The sequence below is a fragment of the Ammodytes marinus genome, assembly GCF_949987685.1.
Source record: "Ammodytes marinus genome assembly, chromosome: 12".
Lineage (NCBI taxonomy): Eukaryota > Metazoa > Chordata > Actinopteri > Uranoscopiformes > Ammodytidae > Ammodytes > Ammodytes marinus.
In genome coordinates, this window is record NC_137216.1 from 15,281,953 (window position 1) to 15,303,769 (window position 21,817).

Below are 21,817 nucleotides of genomic sequence, written 5' to 3' on the forward strand. Positions count from 1 at the left end.
GTGTGTGTGTGTGTGTGTGTGTGTGTGTGTGTGTGTGTGTGTGTGCATTTGTGTGTCAGTGTCTTTGTGTGCATGTGTGTGTGTCTGTCGTAATTATGTCCCTGTGTGTGTGCGAGTATGCTGCGGTTATACACGTGTGGTGGAGTGTGTGTGCGTGGAAATGTGTGTGTGTGGCAAGTGTGTATTACTATAGGGGCTATGGTGTGTGTATCCCTGGTGCGGATGGCCCATCCTCAAGCCCACCACCGATGCGGGCGTCATAGGGGTCATGGGCGTGCCCGGGGTAACAGGGTGAGACCCGGGCGTGACTGGCAGCGATCCCGGGGTCAGCGAGGTCATGAGGGGGACGTCGTCAGGGGAACGGCGCAGGGTGAGGGTGTAGTCTGGCGGGCAGGTGAGGCGCACCGTGTCCAGGGTGCTGTAGATGTCCTGGGTGTCCATGCCGTCCAGGGCGTCCAGCGTGTCCAGCGTGTGATGGTGGTGAGCGTTGTTCCTCTCATCCGCCGACGCCGCGTCACACTCCAGCTGCTTCACCTATAAACGTTTCGAAATGAGGAAGAGGAAGAAAGAGACAGAAAGCTGAAAACCAGGCTCAGAATAAAATCCTTCAATTTAGATTTCTTTAGACCTTTTTCAAGAATCTACCTTATTTTTTTTAATTGATAAATTCATCCTCACTATTTTCTTGTTTTGTGATCAACTTTCTTTTTTTCTTTTTTTCACACCCCTTCCAACTGGAGGGTCAATGCACAATAACAATCTCAGATTTACCTTCGGTACATTATTGAAAACAACATGATCTTAAAGGCAGGCAATAATCAGTTAATACAAATCAGTTGATATAGTCCCCCGGCACCCTCTCACCCCCGATGGCAACTAGACAGTAATAAACAAAAGGACAGAAAAAATAATAATTAAAATATTTAAAATATTTTGTCACTAATTTCTAACGTAAAATGTTTAACGGTAGTGAAAAATGACCATTGCAACTTTTTTAAACCCAAGAGGGCCTGTTCAGATTGCATATTTTGTCCAACAAAGCATCCAAACACCAAAGATGTTCCTTTCCAGACAAAAAGAAACCAAGAGAAAAGCAGCAAACAATTGCAAAATAAGTAACAATTGTTGAAACTGGAACCAGAGAATGGTTGACTAGGACACTAAACAGGGACTTAAACAATATATCTATTAAAGAAGGAATATTGCAGATTTCTTTTCTGGCACTTGACCAATAGATTAATTAATTAACCTTTGCAGCTCTAATCACATCCTATGTAATAAGTGTAATGATGAATGGTCTAACGCAAAATCACATGCTTTTTTGATTTCAATATATATCACTATGTATAAAATGAATGCGTATTCAAGTATAACAATCTTAGGTTTATCGCAGAAGCAAATTCATCAGACCAAACACTTCGTGTGTAGCCTATTGCAGAAGCTTCTAGCTCATTCTGTTAGCATTTAAGTAGCTTTTATCAGAACCTCAGTGAAATGATTATATAATCACAATATGAAATATGCTGTAAAGTCTAACGGGCAAAAACTAGCAGACACCTAATCTGTGTTGTTAATATCATTGATCAATCAAGGGAAATGAACAACAAACATACCTCTGTGCGCCTTAATCCTTCTTTAAACCATTTTTAAGTCTACTATTTTATTCTACTAAATTATTCAAATTGTTTACTAAGAGTTTTCAATGCTAGGGGTAAGTTTACCCAGCTCAGATTTGTTTTAGTGCCAGCATCTGGAAGTCAAACATGTGTTCTAGCCAGAAACAAGCCAGAGCTACAAACTAAAGACAGAGTTCAAAGCAAATTCACACTATATCACGGCTGTTTTTAATCATCAGCTAACTAAACTATGACTTGGAGGCAGACACATCTGGCTGTAGATGTTTTGCCTGATTTATTTAACAATATGGTCGACTTTGGGAAATAATTGCTGTTTTAGTTGTTGTTTTATGTTTTTGTGTACCACTACCTTGTGTTAATTTGTATGTATGACAAAATACACAAACACACTGCTGCCTGTGTTTGCCAGGACACTCTTGAAAAACAGCCCCACGGGGACAATAAAGTTTTCTACTACTACTACTAGATTTCAAATCTCAATTAGGTATTTCTCCTGGTTAAATAAAGGTTTAAACTTTTTTTTGACTAGTAACAATATATTATTTTATAACATCTTCTGCTAGGCTACAATTTCTTTCCAAGTCAGAATTATATTTCACACAAGAATACAATTACTGAATATGCTAATTCAAATAGCCATGCTTGATTTTTGATTCCTATATAAAATAGAGTGAAAATACCCCGTGAAAAGAAATGACACTTTAAATGAATATAACACAATTACAAAAGCAGCTGCGATGTTGAGCTACATAACCGCAGTCCGATGGCCAATTAACGGGATGTGTCAGCTGCACACACGCAATCTGACATTTAGCACTCACTTTGTGATTTCACAGCAACTAATGGAGCTCAAAAGAGGCCAAATCGTCAGTGGCTGAATTGGAGGCAATTGGAAGCAATTCAGGCATTTGGACACAGCTCACGCATACACATGCATCAAAATACAATCACAGCGACACACACAGACACACGCACACACTCGCATACTGATAATGTCTGCTGATGACAGGCTGTGTTTTGAAGAAGTGCTCTACTGCGTGCCCCTCCAAGGGCAAGAAATGGGGTCCATTCCGACAGACACACACACAACCTCTATTGGATTGATGCTACTTAAACTTATTATAAAATGTGCAATGATAAACAATAAGGATGATTATTTTCAATATCACTGGGCATGACACAGAAGCACACAGACAAACAATATACACTTGCTTCAGTTAAAGGTGCTCCGAGGAACTTTCAGGTTGTGTAAATTCGGACAAAAGCAGTAGTGTTTTTACCAGCCGTTGTTCGTGGGTGAGCGTACCCATGACCAAGGCATTAAGAAAAACTATATAGAAACAGCAGTCTTTGCACCGATGGTCTCCTTTGCTGTACTTGTAATTTATGATCATCAGAGGAAAAAATACGACAAATGCATATATGTTTCAAATATATTTAAAAGTTCCTCATAGCACCTTTGAGATAAACCCCTCCAATGCAAAAAACATGCACAAGATAAATCAATATGACTCACCTGTAATGACATAAGTCCCTCCCCTTGCAGGTGGGCAGCGACGTCAGCTGGCGTGATGTCACGTCTGGGTGGAGGGAGGGGACGCGGGCGGCGGTGCTCCAGACGCCTCTTGTCCTTTTTGTAGAGCAAGGCGGCAAAGGCCAGGATGTTCAGGAACAACAGCGATGCTCCCACCGCAATGGTGACCGATAGCTCTGTGGAGTAGTCCTCGGGAGGGACGCGGACCCCGTTTTCCCCCCCTCCTCCTCCATCTTGGCCAATAGCAGACTCCGGTGGCTGTGGAGTGCCCGCCTGTGACCCCGGGTGACGCGTGCTGCTGGGCGGCCATCCCTTGGCCAGACGTTTGGTGTAGGAGTAGGGGGTGTCGTCCTGTGGGGAGGGACTGTGCGTGAAGGAGGATACCGATTGGAGGAGCTCGTTGACGTGATGCAAGTGAGGCACCAGCTGGAGCCAGAAGGAGATCTTGGTGGCGCGGTAGTGGTCTCGCACACGCGGCTTCAGGCCAATGTGGAGGTACAGCTGCTCTTTCGGGGTGTACTTGGACCAGGCCACCTCTTCGAAGCGGTTGGGTTTAGTGTGGATGAACTTGGTATCTTGAGGAACTGGCTGGTTCGGGTCACTGGAAAGAGTGAAACACTATAAGTTATTCATTAACATCGAGATGGGCTGTGTGTGGTTATGTAAGTTTTTTTTTTAAATATATAATTCATAGATAACTAAATGATTAATCCTTCGTGTTAGGCAAGACATTGCTTCTCATTCCTTTCTGTAGGCTACCTGTTGTTCTGCAAATAGCTGTTATCGTATACAAAAATAACAAAGAAATATCAACAGTAGTGAAGTATCTGTCCGCAGCTCTGAGCATGAGCACTCCGTGATCAACAAAGGAACAAATAAACCCCAAAAAAATTCAAGAGAGTACAGCGCTTCCAACTACATATTTAGATCCAAAGGTCATATTTAAAGAATCAAGGATTCTATTGCAACGATTCAGTGTTCTACCATGTGTGACGCATGCATTCATTTGGAAGTATAAAAAACAATATTTCATGCAGCTCGGTTTTGTCAAATGTCAGAGGCTCCTAACAGAGCTGCTGCTGTTTCTCAAACGCTAGCCAACAGTTTCACCAGCGCCGGCACACATTCATCAAATCAATATCAGAGAAACATAAGACAATCTAGTGGCAAAGAAAATATTTGTACAAAGCAAAACAACTTTTCTTTTCCAGTAAACACAGCTCAAGGGCAATTCGGTTGCAGATCATCGATTTTTGTCCTCTTTATATGCCTCCTTCAAAACATTTCAGGTAATGCACACACTCCTGTAGTGTGAACAGTGAGTAGATAAATGCCCCTCCAGCAAACATAAAACTGTTTCTTCATTAGAGATGACTGTGTAAGGTGAGAATCTCCTGAAAAAGCTCTTCTCTGACACACACGGACAAGCACCTATTTGTTGATTTACCCACCTATTTGTCTCAAAATGACTTCAAAGAAACGGCGGCGCATCTTCACACACTCGCCAATTACACGCTGTGTGCTCACCTGTCAATCAACCCTCGCCAACAGCGCAAAAGGCAGCTGGCGTAAAGATATACCGGCACACACACACACGGAAAAGCACGCAGAAGCTGAGCATTTAATACACCCACGCAGAGGGTTACAAAATATACATCAGGGAGCATCATACCCTCCCTGTTAAATTGAGCTTTCGCAGACTTCCATCACCACCACCTGAGGCACTCTCAGTCGAATGAAAGCTATCTTCTGAGAAAGTTCCCCACTGATAATTGAGGCGCACACTGAATTCCTCTCATCCTATCCTTGGTGATTTTGCTTTGCAGCTTGCTGTGGTGGTAATGACAACACAGACGAGAGTCTAGAAAGCTGCTAACTTAATGCATTGTGATTGCCTTAATGCATTAGCGTTTAAAAGGTGGAGATTCTGGAAAACGCTAGTTATCAAAATCACTTTTTGTCAAAATGTGCTATTATCTGCTCACAATCTGCTACCTGTTTGTAATGTGTGTTCGCTGGAGAAAAATCCAGTGATAATACACAGCCTCCGTAAACGGACATGTTGCTAGCCACGGTGGGCCCATGCCAGTTTACAGAGCTAAGGATGTGTATTAACACTAGTAGTTAATAAACATAGGCAACGGATCGTAAAGAGATATCCACTGATTTTGACAAAAAAATAATCAATACGAGCTCTCCTGAATCACTGACTCCACCAAGACACTGTTTTTTAAAATGTGGCAACGGATATATGTGCGAGCAGTGCTCTAATTCTGTATGTTTAGAGTTAGCCAGGCTCTGAGGTGATTTAGATCAAGGTCTAGACTGCAGATGTCTCCGTAAATCTGGAAAGGTCTCAGTGGAGTGAGTCTCGATTAGATTAATTACTGGTAATTACTCTCTTTGAGCACTGCAAAAAGGACGTCTGTCCTAAACAATTACTTTCATCTTGTATGGCATGTCTTCGAGTGTGGACGGACAAAAGGTATTCTTGATTCTCTTGACTGTTTTTTTAAGTTTCAGTGTAGATGCTTTCTACAGCAAATGTAGTTTTCACTTGCTACTAGCAGATCATTTATCTTTCAATGTAATGAATTGGATCTCTAAAACCCTTTTACGCTACCGGCAGATCATTTAAATTTTTGATTAAACAAATTGAAAAGGCTCTCTATCTCATTGCACCAGTGTTGAACATAAATGGCTGAAGGGGGACGCAGAGACGAGAACAGAAGAGAAGGAAAATCCTTCATTTTTCTTTTAGGACATTACCTTGGCTTTCCTCAAGGACTTCTTTTTCAAGAGGAGAGGTTCTTTAAATATGTCTGCCAAGGTCCAGGGAAGAAAAGCCTTGTCAAGGATTTTACATGACAGAGAACCTGTGTACACCCTGTGCTGAAATTAGACTGCAGTGCTGCCTGCATGATTGTACTAGAGTATGTCTTCTTGTCAGAGACCTTTCTAGGGAAAAACACATTATATTGCCTGTGAGCTCATTATTTTTTGTTGCTGTAAAACTCCAGTGTCTTCCTGAAATGCATCATTAAATCCCTGCTCCACTCAGTTCAAACGTCCATTTTAAATGAAACCTAATGTTTCTGAAAAACTTTATTTTTTCTTTGCTGTTGAACAGCTGTTACTTGTCTCAATAGATGAATCCAGGCTGAACTGTCTCCTGCATTCATTTTCTACAAATTAGGCCCCCCCTGCTTTTTTTTCCCACATTGTATTGAGCAGATGCAAAATAGCTACACGTGGGAATACATTAGCTTAATATTCCAAAACATGTCATCTTCTGCCTGTTGTGTGTATTTGATTTGATTGACTTACTGTGTCAACCTTGCCAGGTAAACTACACGCCACGCCTGTGTTCATTTGTACCATCAACCAGTCCAACAAATGAAACATAATGAAAACGCATCGTAAAACTTTAAATTGGACAGGCACTGTTATTTGTCTGGATGACACCACAGACTTGAGTCCCGGCAGTCTAAGTTTCGATCACGGAGGTGGTTTGTTCCTGTAAAATCAACAGTGAGCTGTCCACAGTTACAGCAACAACAATGTGCTGTGTTGCCAAAAAACCTTGTCTCAGATGAAAGGATGAAGAAAAGCTGCTCTGTGTTTTCCTTTACACTTTGAATAGTGATTGAGTGGCCTGGCTTTTCATGGGGCTATCTTGGGACGTTTTCTACATGTGGGTGGGGAGAGTAGCTATTAATGGCAGCCATTTGAAATGGATTTCTGTGTCTAAAAAGGCAGAGATAAACAGAACTGAACTGAATCGTGCCGTGGCTGTGCTTTGTTTCTTTCTCGTTTTCTTGATTTTCTCTCTGTCGTATATTCAGGCAAAAGGGAGGAAAGGAAACTCCTCTCAGTGGGATTTTCCAGTGTCTCACATCATTGTACATTCCAATAGCTCACCCAGTCTTGGCAAAGTTGGTCCAGTAAGTCATGACCACAGCGCTCAGCATCACGTCGTTTTTGGAGAAGTTGCAGTTGAACAGATCAGTGGGTCCCACCATGGGCACTCCGAACACATAGGGCACCTACACACACACGCACACACACACGCACACACACACACACACACACACACACACACACACACACACCAGACGCATACACACACACACACACACACACGCATTAGAGCAGCTAACTGAATCATCTCAAGCTCCGAACTCATCCAACTGCAGTGAATCAGAACTCAGGTCACTGCATTCACCTTCAGTTTGACAAGTCATTCACAACCCCGGACTGAAATCCACACCCAGAAATATCAACTACAAACACATTAACACACACACACACACAATCTGCAAATGTAATAAACTATAAGCAGGTATAGCAATAAATAAATATGCAGGTAGATGAGAGCTGTAGAGCTTATTAAACACTTTGAACCAATCAATATCAAGCAGCACTTCAAGGGTAATCAAAAAAAACAAGAGCTTGTGATTCACTGTATACATATTTCTAAATGTTTTACTCTTCAGAGTTAAGTATTCCAGCCATTCACTCTACCTTTTTGGAATGTATTTCTTTACTCGTATTGGATCTTCTTTCACATAAAGCCTTTTGACACCGTCTTACCTCATCACCGTGGGCGGAGTCAGCCCAGGGCGGCGTGGCGTCGCTCTGGCAGTGATGGTAGAAGGAGTAGAAGTAGGTGGGGGATCCATACTGAGCGTGGAGGTCAGCTGTGGCGATCGCTGGCGCCACCCATTGGTGGTCAGTGAATAGCGCCACCAGAGTCTTCCGCCGGGTTTCTGCATTGTCACGATCTGCCCAGTCCGTGTACATGAACCTTTAGTGTATAAATTTAAAAAGTAGCCAGTTGGTTCATCAATCAATCCATTCAGATTAAGTCCAATTCTAAATCTTTGTTTGTTAATAAAGTATGCAAAAATGCATAAAGGTATTACACTTAATTCAGTAAATGGATGCTTATAAGCACACCTCATAATCAAAAGTATGCATTTGCATATAAAAACACCCTGTTGACGAAATAGTTTAAAGTTCACTTTGTCGCCAAGAGCTAGATGAGAGGACTGATACAACTGTCATGTCTGTACACTGAAGCTGCGGCTAGCAGAGGGTTAGTTTGACTTTATCTAAAGACAGGAAACAGGGGAAAAAAAGTCTGGCTCCTGTTTGATTCATCCATTTGCTAAAATTAAAAAATATATATTTATATATGATTCTTTTTTGGCGCGCATCTGGTGGTTGCCTGGCAACCTCCCAGGGATGACAACATCCGAGGATGTCACTACTCCCGGCCAAGAAGCAGTCTAGCACATAACCCCACTTAAAACCACAAATTCTCAATTTTATATTAAGTTTTTATGTTAATTCAAGAAAAAGTACATGACATGCAAAGAAGTCAGCTTTAGAGGCGCAGGTTAGCTCTTTAGTCTTAATGCTATGCTAAGCTAAGCTAACCGTCTCCTGACTGTAGCTTTGTATTCAAAAAGCAGAATAATCATCTAACTCGGCGAGAAAGCGAAATTAGTATATTTAGCCAGCAAAAATTCAAACTTCTCCTCAATAAATTTTTTTAATCACCTTATGCTCTCTCTCAGTGTATCTCGGCCTTCTGGATATCCATACAAACTATCCACAAAGTCTGACACAGCAAAGTCAAAGTCCTCAGCCGTGACACCATCCTCTGAGTCCACAATGCCCTCCACGAACTTCACCCCTTCGCCCTGGTTCACCCCTAGCATAACATCGTAGTTGAGAAACTCTCCCTGCTCCATCAGAATCTGGGGGTCATCCGGTATCACATCGCCGTCGATCACGGGGGCAAAAGCTGTGTGATATTTGGCCGGTGTTATGCTCTGCTCCACAAGTTCACGGTAACTCCGGCCCTGGAGGCAGGCCACCAGTTGTGTGCTGTCGTCGATGCCGCAACCCACCCTCTCACCCAGCTGCCGGGCGTACTTGCTGGGCTGGTAGTTGACGGCCCAACTGGCTAAGGCGCTGCCGCTCTGGATGATGGCTCTGTGGAACAGGTCTGAGATACACATGAATACACGTACGTGAATACAGATATTGGCATATATAAGGCGCCTACGCTGAGACACACACACACACACACACACACACACACACACACACACACATACACATACACATACATTTACATATGCACATGCACTCACACATGCATACCTGAATGCACAACCGTATGCCTGCACACTTGGATGATTAAACAATAAATATGCAAACGTAAACAGATGCAAAACCATCATTCCCACTGCAGGAAAACACAAAAGTCACAGATATGAATTATTCAAAAGGCTGACAGCTTATTGTTAGAGCACCAGATTCAAGTAGGCAAAGGGTTAAAAGTTTTAAGTAATACAGCTCTAAGCTATGTGAGTCACGGGCAGGCTGTTTTATTCAGTGAATTCAAAGGCTTATTCAGGCATTTATACTGGTAAATGAAAGCTGCATCGGTCCAATGGAGACCCTGAAAAATGGAATAACCCTAAAAAGAATCTGAGCTTACACGGCACCCACCCACCTACCAACCCTCACAGGTACCGAAATATCTATCTTCCTAAACATTATGTGTACAAACTTTAAGTGCAAAACACCTTTCCATGGCTGTGTCGCACAACAACTTAAACCCATTCAAACACAAAGGCTAGATTTTAGTCCATGATTTTTCCTTACCCTCCGAGTAGTGAGACAAAGTGAGCAGGCTCACACAGGAGGCTCCGGCCCCGGATCCAAACACAGTGACCCTGTTTGGGTCTCCTCCGAAGGCTGCAATGTTCTCCTTCACCCAGCGCAGAGCCTGGATCTGATCCAGTAGGCCATAGTTCCCTTTCGCTGCCTGGTCGCCTGTACTGAGAAATCCTACAGGCAAACAGAGAAACATGTTGTTGTTGAGTTTTTTTTTTTTGTTTTTTTTGTTTTTTTTACATTATGCTTTAGTTTAAAGATTGTAGAGCAGTGAGCAAACTAAGTCAAGGAGTAATATTTTCCTTCCCACTCTTTGCAAATAGAACCTCTTCATCCTACAGAGTACGAACACACATGAGCACGCAGGGAGGTGATTGATTGGACACCCCCACATCATGTCATTGTGGCCACCGTTAACATCAATTATGCATGAGGCGTGTTTATAAAACATTTAAAGAACGAAAAATGATGTGCCTCCCCAATAATCTCTGGAAAATGGGATCAAATTAGCAGCAGGGTACATCCATATTCATGTAAGTGAGAATCAACTCATGCACACACACACACACACACACACACACACACACACACACATGGACATAAACCTACACAAGCATGGAGTTACAAGCGCAGCTATCCCTTATTCCCTTTACTGCTGACGTTGTTAAGTAAACACAAAGGATCCTAATGGCTCACTCCACCACAGTATATCTCATTACCGCAGAAGCTAATTTCTTCTGAACACAAAGAGCATAATGAGCAAGAAAGGCGACACTGTTATAATAATACATTCCGTCACATACTATGTGTGTGTTTTTTTCTCATGTAAAATTGACTTTTAGGAAATTAGCCTATAGCAATTGGATTTTAATAACAGGTTCCGGATGAATTCAAATAAAGTGTATGATGTGCTTCAAAAGAGAGATTTGGTTCAATGTCTTCAATGACATGCACAGTAGTACATTTCTTTATATGGATGACATGCATATATGGACTCACCTCATGCATCATCTTTTTGGTGACAATGATTACGAAGAAGAAGAAGAAGAAGAAGAAGAGGAGGAATAAAAGGACGACACTGCTACTGGTGATGATGGATGATGGTGGTGGCGGTGGTGTGAACATGGAGATGGAGATGAAGACAAAAAAAAATGCATGTCGGAATGGCACATTCATGCAACTGATTATGTGCAACTGTCCGCTGTTTCTTTACTATCAATTGCTCATGTCGTGTTGCTCCAAATGTATTAGACCATATACTGTATATGTAAATGTAATATTGTTTCTCTGTTGAATAGTCCTGATTGTCTTGAATAGGCTGCTAAAACGTTAGAGGACACAATAAGTGCATTTAATAATGTATGAGGAAGGAGCAGAAAAGTGCCTTAAGAATTCTTCCTTTACTTTTGCTTTCTCATAGCAAGGACATTTCGATCGGTAAATACTTTTCCCTTTTTTTTGTAAATCAGTCACTTTTGAAACATAAATCCACAAAGTCAAGTACATTTAAGTGATAACAGCACCTTGCAGACAGGTACAATCATTTCTAATGTTGCTGAATAGGCTAGTTCAAGCACCTCATTATAAAACATACTGTATGCGTTTTGCTAACCGGTCGGCACATTTTAATTAATTTCTTACTATGAATTATTTAAATAACGTGCAAATCCTAATGAGATTGAAGGAGTATGGATATGCAGCTTGTGCGTTGAACTTAATCAATATGTTGCCGTTCTGTGCTCACACAACCTATTCAATACTCTTGCCCTCAATGTAGTACAGAACATCATGCGTGCAATGTACAGTATGTTTTTAACCCGTGGCGCTGTTGAGGCTTTGTTAATTTTTATAATCACAGCCACAAAGAGCCTAAATGCTCGGATTCTAAAATATTCCATTTGTTTAGCCTGTGAGCTTTGCGTGGCAGTCTCCAATGAGAAAATCCACAGGGAATCAGATTTTCCCTGTTCAGAGAACAATGAGTCAGAGAGTCATGGAGGTAAAAAGGATCAGATCTGATTTGAAGCAATAGTGGAAAAACTTTGTGCTTCAGGGGGTTTATTTCCAATTGGGACAACCATACTGAGCATGCTGCTTTCACTCAAAAAAACAAAAGGGCACCGTGGGTACAAACAACTCACATTTTATTGCTCAGTGAAGGATGTAAAAACCAGATGGTGAATATAATGTAAAAGCGAAGACACTATCAAATACACTATGGAAATTTCTTGTTAAAATAAATATTATTTACACAGTAGGCCTTGCATTGTTTAGCACTGCATAGCTCTTTACCAATAAATACCTGTCCCCCAATAAAAGCCTGACAACCCAAGAACAATAAAAGGGATTTAAAATAACACTGCTTGAGGTTTCATATGAAAACAGTACTCTAGTTTTTAATGGTGTGATTTACACTTTTGCAGGTAGAGCTACTATGAATCAATCAATACCCGGCTATAGCTTAAGAGTGGGATCTCCGTTTATCCATTGCTGCGGTATTTCCCAGATCAACTGATTGACCATGGTAGACTTAACCAGCACCCCTTCATACCATACCACCTCCTCTTGGCTTCTTCTGACAGGGATTCTTCTAACCATTCATCTACGCATTTATTTTAGAGAAAAAAAATCTTTTTCCAGATTTATATCCGTTCATCGCCCTCTAGCCTTGCCCCCCAACAAAAAGAACATACTATACAGTATGGGCCAGATCCACAAAAATCTTCCCTGTTTTAGCATCTTATCCACAAAGAAATTTGCACTAAGTATATGCTGACTGCTTTTCGACAAGCTTTTTGGACGTGTTACTGTAATTGCGCCACTAAAACGGCCTGTGCAATTGTATATAATATCCAGGGGTATACTGATTCTAACATGGTTTGAGGACACAGGCATTTTGAAAATCAGCTACACCCATATTGAAAGCAAATACACTCATATAACCCTGACATACTGTTAGATTGGAGCAAATTGCATGGATATACAAGATAAATGAACTTACCCAGCACTCCTAGGCGATAGTTGAGGGTTATGACAATGACATTGCCGTAGCTTGCCAGCACACTGCCATCCATCATGTTACCCGTGCCTTCTGTGTACGAGCCCCCGTGGACGTAGACCATCACCGGCCGCTGACCCCCCTCCTCATGGATGTCTGGGAAAAAGATAGATAGATAGATAGATAGATAGATAGATAGATAGATAGATAGATAGATAGATAGATAGATAGATAGATAGATAGATAGATAGATAGATAGATAGATAGATAGATAGATAGATAGATAGATAGATAGATAGATAGATAGATAGATAGATAGATAGATAGATAGATAGATAGATAGATAGATAGATAGATAGATAGAAATTAGTGTTCATGATGACATCATGACGCATCATGTAGCAATTGATACTTATAGATACTACTTTTTGGTGGATGAATTTATGCACAGATTTGCCCACAACCCATCTGCCTCTGTACTGTCAGCTGTTTGAGTAAATGTCCGCATTGACTGTGTGTGTGTGTGTGTGTGTGTGTGTGTGTGTGTGTGTGTGTGTGTGTGTGTGTGTGTGTGTGTGCATGTGTTTGTGCGTGTGTGTGTGTGTGTGTGTGTGTGTGCGTGCCTGTATGTGCGTGTCTGTGTGTGTGTGTGTGAGAGAGAGAGAGAGTTTGGCTTCCTGTCCACCTGCCTATTCCAATGTATCTCAGCCTTTAATCAAATCTGTGGATTAATACATAAAAAGCAGAAACATGCTGCTGCTCCCTCAGCGGGTAGATATAAATTGAGGCAGTAGGATTGCGTTCCATTGTTTGTGTGTGAGTGTAAGTGTGTGTGTGTCAGTGTGTTTAGGGTCACTTTCATGTGTAGGAACCAATATGTATGCATGAGGGAGTCTGTGTCCTTCCCACTTTCTTCCTCAAGTTAAGGCGTAAACCCAATGGTGACTGATGCAGGTGTCTGCATTTTAAGTGTTAGTTCAACCAGCTGCATGTAATAGGGTCCTGGTTCTTAAAAAGAGAAAAACTTTATGTATTTATTTAACAAGGATAATGTCTGTGCCCTGACAGGACACCTTCATGTTTTAATCATTTAGCCACAACCACAGCCAAGTTGCACTCAAAATTACGCCAAGTACCTCCCTGGTTAGCCAGTGCCACTTTGTTGCCACAGTGTTTTAACCTCTTGCCAAAATTAACCTTTTTAAACATAGAAGGTGGAGTCCGCAATTCTGGAGGATGCTTGTTGCCAAATTACATTTGGTCAAAATCAGTGAAAAGCTCCTCACAATCCGCTACCTGTCCGTACTGAGTGTGCACTGGAAAAAAAACTGGTGTTAATACACAGCCTAGGTTCTGGAAACTGGTATGTAAACAAATGGCATGTTAACAAAGGGGGCAACATGCCTATTTACAAAGGCTAGGCTGTGTATTGACACTGGATTTCTTTTTCAGTGCACACACAGCATGGACAGGTAGCAGATTGTGAGGAAATACTCACAGATTTTGACAAAAATTATTTTGACAACAAGCATTTCACCAGAATTGCTGACATCCACCTTTAAATTCTAATTCTAGCCCCTGCATGCCCGTTTGATCCCCCATTACCCCTGATAGAGTCTGTGTGTGCACCGTTGGGTTCACTCACCATCCTCAGTGGGCACGTAGATATTGAGGTAGAGACAATCCTCGCTCTGGTGGGTGAGGTACGTCGCCGCTATATCCAGGTTTGTTGTGAGCCAGGAGGGCATCATATCTCCCAGCATGCTCCTCTCATCCAGCGACTGCGGACACACGGGGGCAAACTGGGTCACGTTTCGTATTCCCGGCCAGGGAAGAGGAGGCTCGGGCGGCTGGAAGCGCCGGTCGCCCGTTGGAGGCCTTGCATAAGGTACACCCAGGTACTGGAGCACGGGCCCCAGGAGGTCGGACGGCAGCGGGGTCAGGATGCCACGGATGCGGCCCTGAGCCGTAGAGATGACCGGCACAGTCTGCTGCGCCCACACGGAACCCGGGTAGAGAGAGAGCGAGAGCAGCAGGGATAGAAACCCCGACGGGGAGGAAAAGGACAGAGTTCTCCTGGTCCTCAGCTCTGACATGATGGTGCGTTTAAGGGAAGCTGGGAGATGAGGGAAGGGAGGGACTGGGGATGGGGATGGGCGAGGCTTGTTGATGTGTCGACCCTTCAAAGGTATCCAACCTTTACACAGAGCTGCTGCTCAGCCCGGCCCATAACACACAAACACAACACGCAATCCCAACTCTTACACACAACCTTTTCCTCTTGTGTGTGCGTGTGTATGTGTGTGTGTGTATGTGTGCGTGTTTTGTGTGCGTGTGTTTTTGGTCCTGCGTGTGAGTCAGTGATTCAGTGCCTATAGTGTGCTGTGAGTCAGTCAGTGAGTCCCTTGAATATGTGTGTGTGTGTGTGTGTGTGTGTGTGTGTGTGTGTGTGTGTGTGTGTGTGTGTGTGTGTGTGTGTGTGTGTGTGTGTGTGTGTGTGTGTGTGTGTGTGTGTGTGTGTGTGTGTGTGTGTGTGTGTGTGAAGTGTTTAAGCGAGTGTGTATGTCCTGGACTGGCGATTTGACCGTATTTGCTTGTATGTGTGTGTGTGTTCTTGTATGTGTGTGTATTTGTGTGTGTGCGCGTGCGTGTGTATATGGGTGTGCATGTGTGTGTGTGAGTCTCTTGTTATGTAAACAGTAGCATCACTGTTCCTCTGTCACTCTCTCCTTCCGGTCACCCCCATAACAAGCCCAAACTGCCTCCTGGAAAAGAAAAGGAGGGGCGGAGAGATGGAAAGAGATGCGGGGAAGGATTGAATTAGTCTTCATTAGAATAATCACAGTGTAAAAATACATAGAATGTCACACAATAGATCCCCCACCTCACAAACACACAGCAGGGCCACACATCACATCAGAAAAAATTGGCTGTGCCACCTTGCTGCTGTTCACGTTAAAAATAGATATGGGAGCAATAGATAGGGCGAACGAGATGTTGTCCGCTCAGCTTAACTCTGCCTGTGCCTGACTGTCAGGGCTGCTGTGTCACACAGAAAAGGATTGTGTGTATACGTGTGTGTGTGTGTGTGTGTGTGTGTGTGTGTGTGTGTGTGTGTGTGTGTGTGTGTGTGTGTGTGTGTGTGTGTGTGTGTGTGTGTGTGTGTGTGTGTGTGTGTGTGTGTGTACCCGGTATGAGCTGCAGACATATGTCACATCCTCACTACACACTGTTTCACAGATCACAGGACCCGGTGAAGGGGGTGGGGAGGGGTTGGTGGGGGGTGGGATGGAGAGTCACGTCACACGCTTAATTAAACCCTAGATACACCGCTGGGCTCCTGACCTGCATGTAGCATAAGGTAGGGGAGCCTGTGACACACGCACACGCACTTTGTTCTCTATCGCACTCCCACAGATGCCCGCACATACCCCTTCTCTTTATATCTCAGGAAGAGAGAGAGAGCGAGAGAGCAAGAAAGAAACGCAGCTTTTTTCTCATCCAAAGATGCGCGCACACACTTTCTTGATCTCTTTAGTAGGCTACATGCTCACACTCTCTTTCTCTCCCTCTCCCTCTCCCTCGATCTCTCTCTCTCTCTCAAACACACACACACACACACACACACACACACACACACACACACACACACACACACACACACACACACAGCTGCTCCCCAGCCGACACTGCTATCTCTCTCTAAGGGCCTGAGGGCAGAATATTAAAAAACACACACGCGCGCGATCACAGAGAGAGCAACATTAATTTCCGTGTTATCACACGCACGCATCCACACACAGCAAATATATTAAGAGTGTAAAATTGATCAGCAGTCCCACTATCGCTCCTCCCATGTTAGATTGTATTGGTGTCGGCTGTCCAAGGTGCTAGTTAACATTCCAGTGGTGATCACACACGCTGATGAATAACGCTCCATTTATCAAGGCAAACCCGCCTGCCAAACCTCCCCTTCTATATTTGTATAGGCTATAGAGAAAGAGCGGATAAAAGCTGCGATGCATTCTTATTTAAATCCCCAAGAAGGGAAAAGGAGAGATAGAAAAAAAGAATAACTAAATGCAAGTGTAGGTGGAGGGAAAATGCTTGCTTGTGCGTTAAATTACCCAGTCTACATCTCTATCGCCGGTGAAGCTGACTACGGCAAAACACACACACACACACACACACACACACACACACACACACACACACACACACACACACGCATAAAAAAGCCCCAACCTGCATCCTCGCTGCAGTAAAAGAAAAAAAAATCTCCAAATGACAGAATGCAGGTTATAACGTACCCATCCGGGATGAGCGGTGTGAAATCCGACGGACCATGTTCCCGTTCCCGGCCAACACCGCAATATTCGCCTCGTGTTTTCGCTGCTGCAGCTTATCCGACGTGCCCAGGATGGGATATTGGGAGATATTCCTCTGCCGCCGCCGCTGCTGCTGCTGCTGCTGATGCTCTGCTGCTACTGGTGGTGGAGGCGGCGACCGCACGGGTGAGAACAACCCCTCAAAAAAAGAAACGAGAGAAGGATAAAAAACAAGAAAAAAGAAACAAGCCTCAAGCCTTCGGTCCGGTAAAGGTGAGTTGAGGCGCGAAGGGTGAAAAGATGAAAAACAATTGACGTTTTGAATGTTGTAGAAAAATCAAGTGTTTCTCCAAGGTATACGAGGCCCAGGACGTTAAAATAATCAATCTTCCTCTCTCCCTTTCCTCCTTTCTTACTCCTCCCTCCCCCATCTCTCTCTCCCTCCCTGTGCCTCTTTCTCTCCCCTTCTCTCCCTAGATGCGATTGGACAGTGTGGCAGGCAGCAGCTACTGATCCAATGATACGCACCTATAGCTTGGGGGGAATGGAGGAAAGAGGAGAGGACCGACCTGTGCAGGGAAACACTCTTAACTCTCACACACACACACTCACTCTCACAAGTGCAAACCATTACCACACATTGGTGCATTAACACAAATGGTGTTTACACACACACACACACACACACACACACACACACACACACACACACACACACACCTGTAGAAGGGCCCATACACATAATAGAAAATAAAAATAAAACTGCAAGACATTGGTAAATGAAACACCTGGGGGAAAAAAAAGTCAATGCATGCTCAGACAGACCTGAAGCAAACCCATGCCTAGACACACCTGCACACACACACACACACACACACACACACACACACACACACACACACACACACACACACACACACACACACACACACACATATGCTGAAGTGCACAGTGACCTCTTCAGGACCAGAATAGGAAATTCTGTTCCATGTCTATTCAGCTCTGCCTGCAAGGAGCTCTCTCCCTCAGGCATTGCCTGTGTGTGTGTGTGTGTGTGTGTGTGTGTGTGTGTGTGTGTGTGTGTGTGTGTGTGTGTGTGTGTGTGTGTGTGTGTGTGTGTGTGTGTGTGTGTGTGTGCGTGCGTGTGTGTGTGTGTGTGTGGGGGTGTGTGTGTGTGCGTGTGTGTGGGTTCGCACATGCAGGTGTGTGTGAGTGAGTATGGTAATGCAGTGGGTCTGCAGTCGCTACTAACTGTGTTTGGGAACACTCCTCACGTCAGCACAGCCTGCCGCAGCAGCATTCAGAACTTTCTATTCCTCTCCCCTCCAATCTTCCATCCATCTCTTTGTCTGCCTGTGTGCCTCTCTGTCTGCCCGCGTGCTTGTCTGCCTGCTTATTCCCTTTGTGTTGCCCTCTACTCATGTCTCCTGAGTCCTCCCTCTCTCTCCCCCTTTAAGGCAGGTTGTCCCAGTATCTTTTTTAATAAGGCAAAGAGGAGGTGACAGCTGATTTAGAAGGATGACAGTGACTTATAGCCTAAGCTTTACAAAGTCCTAGCGCTCCCATAACACCGAAAGCCCTGTCGATCATTCTTTTGAACCCCACCAAAAAAAAAAAGCCTAGTATGAGTATCTGAGGCTGTACACTGGGGTCATATCCGATTAAAAGGTTAGTCTTAGCTAAAGTTCAGGTCTGTGAAACCCAAACAGAAGAAAATATTGATCAAATCTGAGGAATATAAGCTGTGAAAGTAAGGGCGTATAAATAAGCACCAGATATCTTTATTGTTAAGAAAGATAAATGGGTCACACTGGTTTTGAGACAACTAGCCCAGAAAGCATGCTTGATTCTCTGCCATGCAATTTGTGGAAAATATTACCCAGCTGAAGTTAACACAGTGATTTGAGAGAGTTGCTGCGAGGTCGAACTCGGATGAAAGATTATACCAAAAGGTCTATTATCTCGGTAAAGGACCAAAACAGACCTCTGATTAAATTGATTCAGGGGGGAATAAACAAGGTTGCTCAGTGTGGTCTGAGTATAATACCTTTTAAAGAGAGTTTATTTCCTGTTTTCCTGCAGTGTTTACTAATGTGAGCAGCTGACCCAAGCTGTTTACTATGCTGTCAGTTTTAGACAGAGGCTGAATTTGGATCTGGACGTTGGGGCTTTAGGGGACATTGTGTCCCCGTTGTGTGCCATCCTTAGTTTTTCACTGTCCTTTTTCTGACCATCTCTGAAGAAAGAAAAAAAATCAAGAGCAGCAGGCAGCGGACATCCTTTGACAAATGACAGTTATGAACAATTTGCAAAAATAAATGGAATCCGTTGCAAAAAGAACATACACACCTTCATACATATTGAGGTCTGTTTGGATTCAATGATAGCCTTTATATCAAGATAATGTAGCAAGGGACACGACAGAAAAGTAGATATCTGATTGACCTAATTATCACATATAAGGTAAGAAGCCAGTGAATGTGCAAATGTGCATTTGTTATTTTTACAGTAACCTTGAGGTAATTATTATGATCATGACAACAGCGGCCCCTAGCCTTATCAAAGTAGTCATTTGAACCCAAACCATGTTCTTTCCCCATGAATTAACAAGATAGGTGTTGTGCCTATATAAGCTTAACCAACATCAAAGCTTTGTATTTGAAACGGTTTTATGCAATTCTTTTCCTCCTGCATGTAGGGGCATCTAATCAGAAAACACTGGAGCACACTGACCAATGGCTTCTTTTGTTTTTCTAATGTGGGTTACTTACGCAATGAGGGATTTATTCACCTCAACACTACTGCAATGGTCATATCCATGTAGCTGTCAGCAGTCTTGATGCCTACTGTCCTCCATTGACATGCTAAGGCACATAAGGAAGAGTTTATCTTCCCCTTTTCCAGACGTGCCACACCAATGCACAGGCATCAGGGTCATTGAATGTGTGCTTCCAACCAATGTTTTCAGCCCTATTTACTGATGTATTTTCCATAGCATTGTTTCTACTGGAACACTGTACCCAGTCTTTGCGACTGAGGCTCCTGTCATCCATATCCAAATAATGAAGTTTTTTAAAGCTTTTCCTTTTGTCAACTTGACCTGCTTAGCAACATGTCACAGAGCATAATAGAAAGTTAATTACTTGATTGTATTATCCAGTATACCTGTATGGCTGCAATCTGCAATAGTTACAGCTCTCAGCTTGTATATTGAGGAGTTTTTTTTCTCTCTTATTAAATCCGAATATAAAATGGACTTTGTAGAATTGAGAAGATTGGTATTTTAAACGGTTGAAGAACTTCAAATATTGTTATCTTACAAGCATGAACTTAGCTTCCTATGTAATTTTCCTTTCACCAAAATGAAAAAAAAAATCAATTGGTTCAGTATTCCCTGGTGGTCTTAAGGCCTATCTCAAAACCAGATTGTGACCATGCATTATGCATGTTAAAACCCTCTTAATGGAATGTATTATTGTATTTTGATAGGGCAAACAAGATGTTTGTTGTATTTATATTGTACAATAGGTGGGGAAAGTAGTGAAAGAGCAAAATGCACAATGCACAACCCACTGGCAAGGGGATGCGTGAACACTGGTAATAATCATCCCAGGCTCACTGAATGCTTGGAATTGAAGTTCTCTATCTCTTATTTAAAATGTTTACATTGTTAACATGAACTATAACTAACTACTATTATTGTTTGCTGGGACTGCATACAGGTCAACCTGTTGATTCTGAAAATAGTTTTGGTTTTTATGAATGATTTAAGATGCCAGATACTGTCAACAATATTTTCCAAACCAAACACGCTGTTCAGTGGAATAATCTTCGTTTTAGGAGATACAAACACCACAGGCAGTCTACTGCAAAACAAATTGGGCCTATATGTCGATTACAGTCCCATCAATAAATTATACGTTTTAACACCATGTATAATACCACTGTGGATTCACATGGACACACACTCCTGGGGAGGGCACCACTTTAATCTTTCGAGGAGACACTTGGCTGCAACATAAAATCATTTTGATGAAGACAATTGAATCACTGCCAGTATCTATCAGTCCTAACTAACTCAGATGTACATTTGACAGATACCTCGGCTTATCCTCAGTATAGCAGCTTGGAGCTCAGTGTTGAGGTAAAGAATTGGAAGCACATAGTGAGAATAATACGGCACTTACAGTTTAATCCTCAGGTACCAAGCATGCTTCTGATGTCAGGAAGTAAATACAACAACAAATAGAACAAAGGACATTTCCATTCAACAGGCGATTTTTACTTAATATAAGTAAATCCAAGAAATACTATAATAGGTCTCCCTAACGGCTCCCTTCCATTGTACACTGTGCCCTAATTGTACATCTGTTTTTCATTATTTTTTCAGCGGCAGTATAACGCCATTTGCTAAATTTTCTGCATTCCACTGTTGCACAATTTTGACGAGGTTCTGTTGGGATTACAGCACTAAAATCATCCACTGGTTTTTATGACTTTGTTTAACAGATTTTTAAAATACCTCAAACCAAACAGCAGCCATGAAGCCAGTATATGAGTGGCTCAGTAGAAAATGACCCCAATGCCACAGAAAATCACTGAATATTATGACTCTAGGTATAGGGCT

At 42.8% G+C, this 21,817-nt stretch overlaps 1 protein-coding gene across 1 annotated transcript; it reads right to left on the reverse strand.

The window, feature by feature from the left end:
- Positions 1-126: 126 nt before the first annotated feature.
- LOC307258938 (neuroligin-4, X-linked-like) lies at positions 127-13,001 on the reverse strand (the record flags this gene model as incomplete). The annotated part of the gene is made up of 7 exons (XM_080038624.1): positions 12,866-13,001; positions 9,853-10,038; positions 8,737-9,187; positions 7,765-7,978; positions 7,093-7,217; positions 3,154-3,772; positions 127-534 (listed from the first exon to the last, which is right to left on the reverse strand). The coding sequence occupies exons 1-7, from the start codon at positions 12,984-12,986 to the stop codon at positions 127-129; spliced, it is 2,124 nt and encodes a 707-aa protein (XP_079894750.1). The 5' UTR covers positions 12,987-13,001.
- Positions 13,002-21,817: the final 8,816 nt, after the last annotated feature.